The sequence below is a fragment of the Nicotiana attenuata genome, unplaced genomic scaffold (genome assembly GCF_001879085.1).
Source record: "Nicotiana attenuata strain UT unplaced genomic scaffold, NIATTr2, whole genome shotgun sequence".
Taxonomy (NCBI): Eukaryota; Viridiplantae; Streptophyta; class Magnoliopsida; order Solanales; family Solanaceae; genus Nicotiana; species Nicotiana attenuata.
The window spans coordinates 257,884-268,440 of NW_017671406.1; the positions used below are offsets into that span (position 1 = coordinate 257,884).

The following is a 10,557-nucleotide window of genomic DNA, read 5'->3' on the forward strand; positions in this document are numbered from 1 at the left end:
GAGTAACCAAAATGAAGGATAGATTGTTTGCGTTACTTGACTGTTCCGAAGGATATTGCAAATGTGCTAATAAATCTCCTTGTGAGACACCTAGATGGTGCACTCTAAAGTAGTACAACTAGATATGAGCACTACAAAGATAGGCACTAGAAGCATAGAAGGGATAAATATTATCTTAGTGTGGCTCCCGTCCCTACTTGAGTGAGATTGTTAGGCAACCCGAAGAGCCAGGGGATGGAGCGAGAGGAGCAAAAAGCAATAGAATGTCTTGTTGGAGTTTTCAAAATAAAGTGATAGACAGAGATGTTAGTGGAAAAAAAAGAGGAGAGTTGAGGAAGCATTATGAGTAAGATGTGATACATGGATGACAACGGTAGATCAAAAAGATGAGTATTATAGAGTCTATAGTCAAGTGAAGGAAAATATGAGAGGTGACAACCTTGAGGAACCAAAAGAGTATAGGCCATAAAGTCATATCCTCATTTCTAAAAATAAGTTCGTGACTCTAACGTGATTACCAAAAGGAAAAGTTAGACCCTAGAGTAATAGAAATCAGTACTACTTCAGATGTTCCCCAATGAGACGCAAGCCCTAGTGGCAAGGTATTACCTAAGAAGTTTCAGTTATCAGTGGTAGATTATAGATCGATATTGAGGTGAATCAACAATGGATGGATAAAAGTTACAAAGTATAAAATTAGATTAGGTCGTGATTCTTAAGATGAACAGTAATGAGGAAGCATTAAAGGACTTAGACTTATACATATAGGATAAGCAACGGGACTAAGCTGGAATTTGGTAGCAGGCCTCCGCAACGATAAATCAAAGTAAGAGTTATGTTATAATATGACTTTACTATGATGATGTAATAAGAGATGCGTTACGTTGGTACTCGGTTGAGTAAGGTACCGGGAATCTCGGAAATGAGAGGTTACATCCCGCATTTCCGTATGTTAAAGTTTCATCGTAAGTTAATTGACGTAAGTTCGGGAATAAAATTATTTTAAGATTATAATCATTATGCTATTTCAAACAAGTGATGAGTAAATTCGTGAAGGTGAGAGGGTAAGCAAATCGAAGAAAATAAATTTCGTCAAAGTTTGTCAATTTGGATTAAAATACGGCCCGAGCTCTAATACCCGGTGTTTATGGACTAGTGCCATACAAGGTACCACATGACCATGATAGTGAAGTATATAAGGTATGTTAAAAGTGAGTGGTATTTTAAGTAATTTGAGACAATTCTTAATTATGTGGGTAATTGGTTAATTATTGGTTTAATGGGAGATTAACCATGTAATTAAGGATTTGTGGATAATTGTACGTGGGGACAAAGCCCCCACCCCCACCCCACGTGGCAGCAATTATAACACTACGGTAGCATAAAATGTGATTCTAAGGAAGCACGGTACAATCTTTCTCAAGAACAACATACGGATTTTTCCCTACTTCGATCCGTCGTTACGTGTTTTGTCGCAATTGACGTGTATTAGAGTGATTGTCAAGAGAATCGGCTCAGTTATGTTAAGGCTATTCCCTCTTTCCTTTTGGCATGATCCATACGATACAAACGAAACGAGCAAATGCACAACTTCTTTAAAATGACTCTATTCATAGAAATGCTAGAAATGCATATGTTCTTGAATTCCCATATGTCTTATTATTTTATCGTCTGTTCATGGGTCTCAGAGAATACGTAAGTTGATAAAGTTTATTTTATGATAATAAACAGAGACATAATGGTCTCATGACATTTCGAAATTTTTTATTGACGTACGTACTTCTCATGCATTGCATTCATTCATACATGTACATTGACCCATGACCAGATGGTGTTATATATGCGAATATATATATATATATATATATATATATATGGGATAACGGAAAGGTTACGTGTTATATACGCACCACCACCTAATCAGCTGGTATACGTTGATGATTTACCCACAGTGGACGAGATGATATGATGAGATGCCCTTAGAGGCTTGATGATGTTATGAACGCATATACCCATGCATGGTATGACATTCATACGCATATGCATGACATTATAATACTGAATGATTCACAAAGTTATTCAGTTATACATGTTGAGTCTTTTACTCCATGTTTCTCTCATGTCTATTATTTACTGATTTTCATTCCTTACATACTCGGTACATTATTTCTACTGACATCNTTATTGACGTACGTACTTCTCATGCATTGCATTCATTCATACATGTACATTGACCCATGACCAGATGGTGTTATATATGCGAATATATATATATATATATATATATATATATATATATATATATATATATATATATATGTATGTATGTATGTATGTATGTATGTATGTATGTATATGGGATATGGGAAAAGGTTACGGAAATATATACGCACCACCACCTGATCAGCTGGTATACGTTGATGATTTTGCCCACAGTAGCCGAGATGATATGATGGGATGCCCTCAGATCCTTGATGATGTTATGAACGCATATACCGATGCATGGCATAACATTTATACGCATATGCATGACATTATAATATTAAATGATTCACAGAGCTTTTTAGACTTACACGTCGAGTCTTTTACTCCATGTTTCTCTCATGTCTATTATTACTAATTTTCATTCCTTACATACTCAGTACATTATTTGTACTGACGTCCCTTTTGCTTGGGGACGCTGCGTTTCATGTCCGCAGGTCCCGATAGACAGGTCGAGAGTCCTCCAAGTAGGCTATCAGCTCAGCGGAAGATTTTGGTACACTCCATTTGCTTCGGAGTTGCTTATTTGGTCAGTATAATTAAGACATGTATTGATTGGTATGGTGGGGCTCAGTCCCGATCATTGTGATACTTATGTACTCTTAGAGGCTTGTAGACAGAAGTCATGTATACAGATACTTTTATGGCCTTGCTGGCCTATGTTTTGAGTTTAGAAATGGTTATGTTGCCTTATAGGCCCGTATGTCACATGTATAAGTGTTTATATTAGGTTAGGTCGTCCTATATTGAGTATTCTCCTATGTTTATACTGGCTAGCCCATGACGGTCCGTTTGGCCCATTTGCCAATGAAAGTATGATAAGAAAGATATGTTATGTTGGTACTCGGTTGAGTAAGGTACCGGGTGCCTGTTACGGTCCATAGGTTTGGGTCATGACATCTTCCTTATTATTCGACCAAGCTCACCACAACTTCTTGTATCTACAATAAGTGAAATGATATTGCCGTTAACATATAATGTCGTACCATCATATTTGGCTAGTCGTATGACTTAAGGAAGATCGGGCAGCAACTCCCCTATTTTTTTAATACATCCCAAAGACCACTAAGGGTCATCAATATCCCAACAACAACAACTATAACCAACACTAGCAACAACAACAATATAATCTAATATGAGTTTCTCCAATTATCTTAACAATCATATTGAGTGGCGAGCTCGTTTTTTCTCATAACAAGATATAAACTGAATCCAACTCTTATTCCATAATTTAGCTTACAACCTTTAGAACATCATACTTATATGTACCATATTATTTCTAGTTTAAAACATCCATAAAATACCTTCCAAAACAGCCCCATACGTCTAGCACCTTAATTTTTTATCGTCAATCACTTGTTTTTCATCTTTTCTTCTGCAATCAACTTAATTAACACCTAGAAAAGCTTAACAACAGCAGCCACAATATTATTAAATTATTTCACATAATTTCCAGCCATCACAAACCATATATTTAGCCACAAAACAGTCCAACCAAAAGACTACCATATCCCACGTTCTTTCAAGTGCTATCTTATGGTTTTTCACTCAAACAACACAACCAACACAAGATTAACCTTAGGAACAATCAAGAAGATGTTATACATACCTTGTACAGCAGCTATAACTCGAAACCCTATCTCAACTTAGCTCAGAATAGCCCTCAATCACACCACAACATCATAGAAGCATTCTCTTGGAGTCTTTAACACCTTTGATGATGATTTGTGTTGATTTCTCTTGAGTTTGGTTCTTGGGATCTTGGACCAGTTCTTGGAGAGCTTGAGAGTTTTTTGGTGTAAGAAATCTCTGGATATTGACGAATTGTAATGGGTAAAGACAACTTATAAGCCCACCGCCTCAATTCACCAAGCAGGTGGGTAAGCTGCATGCTTGGCAACTTGAGCAGTGCAACTTCGGACACTTGTATCTCTCTACTCTGATATCGTATTGACAAACGGTTTTAAGAGTTAGAAACTAGACACATGGAGCTTTAATTCCATATAAATATCTAGTTGTAACTCTCAATAGAATGGGAGAAAACTGCGTCGCAACTTGGCCTATAAACCTGCCAGTTTCTCTAAAACATGACTTGGCGACCCTAACTTTAAAAATCCATATTCCTCAACCCCGATGTCGTACGAATAAATGGTTTGGACCGTTGGAAACTAGGTTCCAAGACCTTAATTTTGGTATGAGGTATGCCCCAAAATAACATCATAAAGCTTACGAATTTAATTTCTCAAAACGGCTCGTTACAAGGCAAATCTTAGCTCGATTTTTTCGTAAGTTAAATCCAATTTTTCCCAAACTTTATATTTTATATCTAAACATCAATTGACTTACGACGTATTCTATGTACGAAAACATGAGGCGTAACAGAGACAACTCGTGCATATCTTGACTAATTTCACGGATTAGCTATTTACACTTAATTCTGCAAACAATTTCACATCTTTATTTTTATATTTAAAAAAATATGACTTATAATAAAACAACAATTAAGTATTCTTTCTGTCCATTCTCATAGGCACTTCTTTCTTGCATTCATTCTTTTTCTGAATTTAGGGATGGAATTATATGGTTTGTAAGGGTTCAATTGAATCCCTTGTGGAAGTATTATGCTGGGAAAATAGTACTGAAGCAGTTTTAGATTAAGACAATTTACATCATTACTTTCTTAGAATATTTCTTGACGATGGAAACTTATAAAATCAAGTGTGTACGAAAAATTAGTTGAACTTCTCTAACTTGAGTAAACTAATTTTACTTGTCCAGTTGATCTGCAATAATTTTCATGATAGTGAATATTTTGTGTGATTTTTGGCTAATTCATCGGTCAGCCTATAATCTACAAGCACAAGTGTCAAGTATATCTGCTTACTAAAATTGAAATAGATGTATTAACCCTAAATATTGTAGTTAGGGATCGAACCTATGATCAAGTGATTCACTGTGGTGTTGAAACAATAATTCAAAAAGTTGATGGATATGAATGCAGTCAATGCACTAAAGTTTGAAGTACAAGTAATCAATGCCAAGGGTACATGAGGAGCTCCAGCTGTTAGGTGTGACATATGGTGACTTCATCCTTACGAAGCAGGAAACTCTTTTTACCACTTTTGTGTGGCCTAATTTTTAACACATTAACAAAACTTTCTTACCTTTTTGGTCCAAAATTTACCCAATTCATGCTTTTGAAGTCCTCCCACCGTCCAGTAATTTCTGCACACAAATTCTACTTTTTTTTTTTTTTTTTTTTTATTTCACTTCAGTCTCTGCAATATGAATATGCAAAATGATTTCAACTTTCACCAAAACAATGGAATAAAACGACGACATTGTCATATAGCATGAGGAAAATTAGGAATTAAAAATAATTAAAAAAAATTAAATATTACTCTTCTTTTTTCCCAAAAAGAATTATACTACACAAAATAAATACATCAATATCATACATAAAATATTCTTTTTGAGGAGTAATTAATTATAATTTAATAAATGCTTAAAAGAAAACTTTTGTCCAATGAGTTACACGCGTGCGATAATCATTGTCAAAAAGTTCGAGGCTTTTCCAATTAAAATCAGACTTCGAATTATTGAGTTTTGCACATTCGGAGAGAGATATATCACAAGACATATAACTCTGTTATCAACTAATCTCAATTCAGTTGTAATTCCTTATTGTCTATACGTAACTTAATCTTTTCAAGGATAAAAAAAGACATGCACTTAAGGGTAAATTCTTAACATGCAGACTTGTTTAGTGTGTGATATAAAGATGAAATAAATTTGGTATGAAATTTGATATTGCTTTATTCAGCGTTTACTTTATATTTTAATTTTTGTTATAAAAGAGTAAAAAAGAATTATTGCAAAGAAAGAGAGAGAATTGTTATAAATAGAATTGTATTTAAGGTGAATGTCTATATTTTAGAGAGATTTTAGGATTTGTTACTTGGTGGTTAAGTCATTTTTTCCCTATAACAATTTTTAAATAGTAAATCAAAGTATAATTTAATACAACAATAGTTATCTTATTTATACCTAATATAACATGGGATAACAATACATGGATTAAGTATGGATAATCACTAAAAGACAAAATTACCTTTTGTTTGTTCCCTGAAACAATTATCAACTCTCTATATATATCCCATTTTTGGTATAAAAGCTAAATGCCTAAGAAAAAATAATCTCTATATCATAACCCTAACATTATTAATTCATGTACTACTAATTTTTGTGTAAAAAGTTTTAAACTAAACAACTTGTTAGTGTTCGAATCAAACTGACAAATTAAAATGCATAACTTACTTTAACGTGTGATTCTTAAACTATATTATTTAATTTGGTGCAAACATCGAATAATATATATATATGTATATATATATATATATATATATATATATATATATATATATATAAAAGGGCACATCTACCATGTATTTTTACCTGTTGTAATTTTGTCCAAAGTCTATATAGATTAAAAAAAGTTAGTAAATATTTAATTTTGAATCCAAATATATATTATCTTGAGGTCATTACATGGAATCATAAACTTCAAATGCTTAATTGGTAGATGAATTTAGAAAAAATGTGGACCTAAATAGATAGTATTTGAAAAGAGAAGCGTCAAAGCAAAGGAGATTGAGTCTAATTTACGCAAAATGGGTCGTCCATATTCTATTCCCTTATCTTTCTAAAATCAAAAATCTCCTCTCCTTTCTTCAATTACTATAAAGAAACCACACTTTCCCTCTTAACATACCACACCCCCTACCTACTTCTCCTCTTGTTCTTGTTCTTGTTCTTGTTCTTGTCTCTCTCTTCTTTCTTTTGTCTATTAACTCATTCTACAATTTGCAAATGGCAGATTTTGAATAATACTATTAAGTACTTATATATTGTTTTATTTTTAAGTTGCAATTATATTAATTCTTCTTCTTTTTTGTGGATGGAGAAGCTTAATTTTGTGAAGAATGGTATACTGAGATTGCCTCCTGGATTTAGGTTTCGTCCAACTGATGAAGAGCTTGTAGTTCAGTATTTAAAGCGTAAGGTCTTGTCTTTCCCCTTGCCAGCCTCTATCATCCCTGAGGTGGAAATTCACAAGTCTGATCCTTGGGATTTGCCAGGTCCGTTCACACCCATAAGAAATGTGTTCATGTCCCAAAGCATTTGAGTTTTTTTTCAAATTAATCATATGGTGTTCAAAATTAATGGCATAATTAGTGTCAAGTATAGCCTCTTAAAAGAGAAAAATTATTCAAGTTATGATTTTGAGCAGAGGTGGCTAATTGGCAGGTTATTTCAAATTTGGACAAGTCAAACGAGTCAAAACAATAAAATTATCATGACCCAACTCGTCCAAAGTATATTTGAATCAAATAATGATTAATGAAAATCGTAACTCACCCACCCAATCTGAATCAACCTCTCTTCCTTCTCTATTTCTTTTTTTTTTTTTTTGTTAAAAATAAATTGTGAAATGATCAAGTAGTACTAGGGGAAAAAAGAAAGTAAACCCAAAGCACAAAAAAACTTGATTATCTTGGATAAGGAAGCTAGAGAGCAATTTCTTTAGAATCTGAAGTTTCTGGGTTCAGGATTTTAGTCATTTTAAGTTATTGAGTTATAAATTAATAAATAAATAATTTGAACATATTAAATAAATTTGTTAAGACTAAAATTGGGCTGAATTTGTATTTTGAACATGAGTTCAGGTGATTTGGAGGAAGAAAGGTACTTTTTTAGCACAAGGGAGGTGAAGTATCCAAATGGGAACAGGTCAAATAGAGCAACGAACTCAGGCTATTGGAAGGCAACAGGAATTGACAAGCAAATAGTGAGTTGCAAGGGCCAACAATTGGTAGGATTGAAGAAAACTCTTGTCTTCTATAGAGGCAAATCTCCACATGGTTGCAGAACCAATTGGATTATGCACGAGTATCGTCTTCCTAATCTTGAAACTATTTCAATCCTACCCAACAACAACCTTACGCAGGTGAATTTTTGCTTATTTTAGGCTCCCATAGTTTTCCTCTCCAAATCTTCAAAAGTCTTTTTTTCTTAAAACTTGCTTCAAATCAAACACCTCTATATTAACTTGGTGAATTAATCTGGTGCAGGAAAACTGGGTTCTCTGCCGCATATTCTTAAAGAGAAAAGATGGTAAAAATAAGGAGGAGGACATAACACATCAGGTGTTTAATAGCAGAAACACAAGTGCAAATTCAGGGAATAAGAAGAAGGCAGTCTTTTACGATTTTATGGCCAGAGAGAGGGAAGATTTGAATGGATCAGTTCCAGCTTCAACGTCATTTTCTGGTTCCAGTGGGATCACTGAGCTGACTGCTAATGAATCTGATGATCACGAAGAAAGTAGCAGCAGCTTTAATAGTTTTACTAGAAGAAAACAATGTCCTTAGAATAGATGGCCTTTCCTTCTTTTTTTTCTTTTCTTATTTTTACCTTAATTTCAAGTGCTAAATTCGATTTTCCCGTGGCATTCCATTGGAATAAGCATCTAGATTTCGACTTTCTTCATCTCATCACTATATCGGAGCAAACGAGACCCGATAATAATATAATTAATATAAATATACAACACACATGCCGATTCAAAACTTTTAGCCATTAGATGCGCCCACTTCTGTAGCAGTATTGGAACTTAATATAAATGCGTATTTTCAGAAAACATTTTAACTATATAGACAAGCGAATAATGGTTGTGACTGTATCTGCGAGAAACAAAAATGGACATTTGGCATTGGATATGAATTTCACTATTATTCGTACAATACTCCCACAACTGTTTTTTTAGCGGATTTTCACATGCAAAATCGGGTTTATTATCTCGTGGCTGAATTTTGTCCTTAACCTAAAACTCGTAGGAACTTGGAACGTATCTTGTATCCTTCTTGCGAGTTTACACCTTCTCAAGGTTGCTTCAAGGTTTTTGATTCAGGCTTGATTTTTGGCTCTTTTACTTCTTTGTCTATATGTATAGTCCCCCAAGTGTTAGAGCTTTGAAGTATGAAATCTTGAACACCGGATTGCTCCTTCTTTTTGGTCCATTCCATGAAAAGGAAAATACACACGAGACTCGGAGATATACATTTAGATGATGACTGCTTAACCCCTTTTTTTCCATCAGAAAGGTTGTAACCTAGACTGAGAATAATTCAGTATTTCGCGTGTCTTTCGGGTCTAATATCATCATTTGGTACGGGCTAGCTTTTTGCATATCATCTAAAATTGTTAGTAAAATTCAAAAGAACAAAATAAAATTATATCTGAGTGATACCTGACCATGGGTATTTTCTTTGTCTAGAAGTAATACTTTTTCAAATCAACAACGTTCCAATTTGATGGTAGTATGCAGCCATTCATGGTCTCCAACTCATATGCTCCCTTTCCAGTGATGCCTCAAACCCTATAAGGGCCTTCCCAATTTGGACTTAACTTTTCCGCATTAGCCGATTTTGTTGATCGAAACACCTTTTTGAGGACGAAGTCCCCAATCTTGAAGTATCTCATATTTTCTTTCCTGTTGTAATATCGTTCAATCATCTGTTTTTGAACAGCCATCCTTATTAGCGTTGCTTCTCTCCTTTCCTCTAATAAATCTAGATTCGTTTGCATTTTTTCTTCATTTGATTCCGTAGTAGCATGTGTGTATCTCGTACTTGGTTCACCTATTTCTACTGGAATTAGGGCTTCAGTGCCATAGACGAGTGAAAATGGAGTCTCGCCCGTACTTATTTTGCTGTTGTTCGATAAGCCCATAATACTCCTAGTAACACTTCTGGCACTTGCCTTTTGATTCTTATAGTCTCTTTTTCAAATTATTAATAATAACTTTGTTTGTTGACTCAGCTTGCCCATTGGCTACGGAAAGGTAAGGCGCACCATGTAATCCATTTAATCTGCTAACTCTGAAAGAACTCTGTGATTTTCGTGCCTATGAATTGTGGGCCATTGTCACACACGATTTCCTTTGGAACTCCAAAACGACAGATAATGTTTTGCCAAATAAAGTCCCTGACTTCTTTTTCTCGCACCTGTTTGAAAGCTCCTGCTTCTACCCATTTTGAAGGATAATCCGTTAAAACTAATAGAAACCGTACCTAACCTTCAGCTTGAGGTAACGGACTTACGGTTTCCATGCCCCACTTCATGAAAGGCCATGGCGAGATAACTGAATGTAACAATTCTGCTGGGCGATGCATGTTATTGGCATATTGTTGACATTTATCGTACTTGGCTACAAAGTTTTCTGCTTCCTCCTCC

At 34.5% G+C, this 10,557-nt stretch overlaps 1 protein-coding gene across 1 annotated transcript; it reads left to right on the forward strand.

Annotated features, from left to right (window-relative positions):
- Window positions 1–6,938: 6,938 nt before the first annotated feature.
- On the forward strand, window positions 6,939–8,805 carry LOC109208093 (NAC domain-containing protein 83-like). The gene is made up of 3 exons (XM_019371118.1): window positions 6,939–7,400; window positions 7,989–8,269; window positions 8,394–8,805. Exons 1-3 carry the CDS (start codon window positions 7,220–7,222, stop codon window positions 8,691–8,693), a joined length of 762 nt encoding a protein of 253 aa, XP_019226663.1. The 5' UTR covers window positions 6,939–7,219; the 3' UTR covers window positions 8,694–8,805.
- Window positions 8,806–10,557: the final 1,752 nt, after the last annotated feature.

What these genes read in the sequence shown, in the direction of transcription:
- LOC109208093 (XM_019371118.1), top strand. Translation starts at nt 7,220, where the DNA reads ATGGAGAAGCTTAATTTTGTGAAGAATGGTATACTGAGATTGCCTCCT. An exon ending in TGATCCTTGGGATTTGCCAG is followed by an intron (nt 7,401 to 7,988) that starts GTCCGTTCACAC and finishes ACATGAGTTCAG; the next exon opens with GTGATTTGGAGGAAGAAAGG. An exon ending in CCAACAACAACCTTACGCAG is followed by an intron (nt 8,270 to 8,393) that starts GTGAATTTTTGC and finishes AATCTGGTGCAG; the next exon opens with GAAAACTGGGTTCTCTGCCG.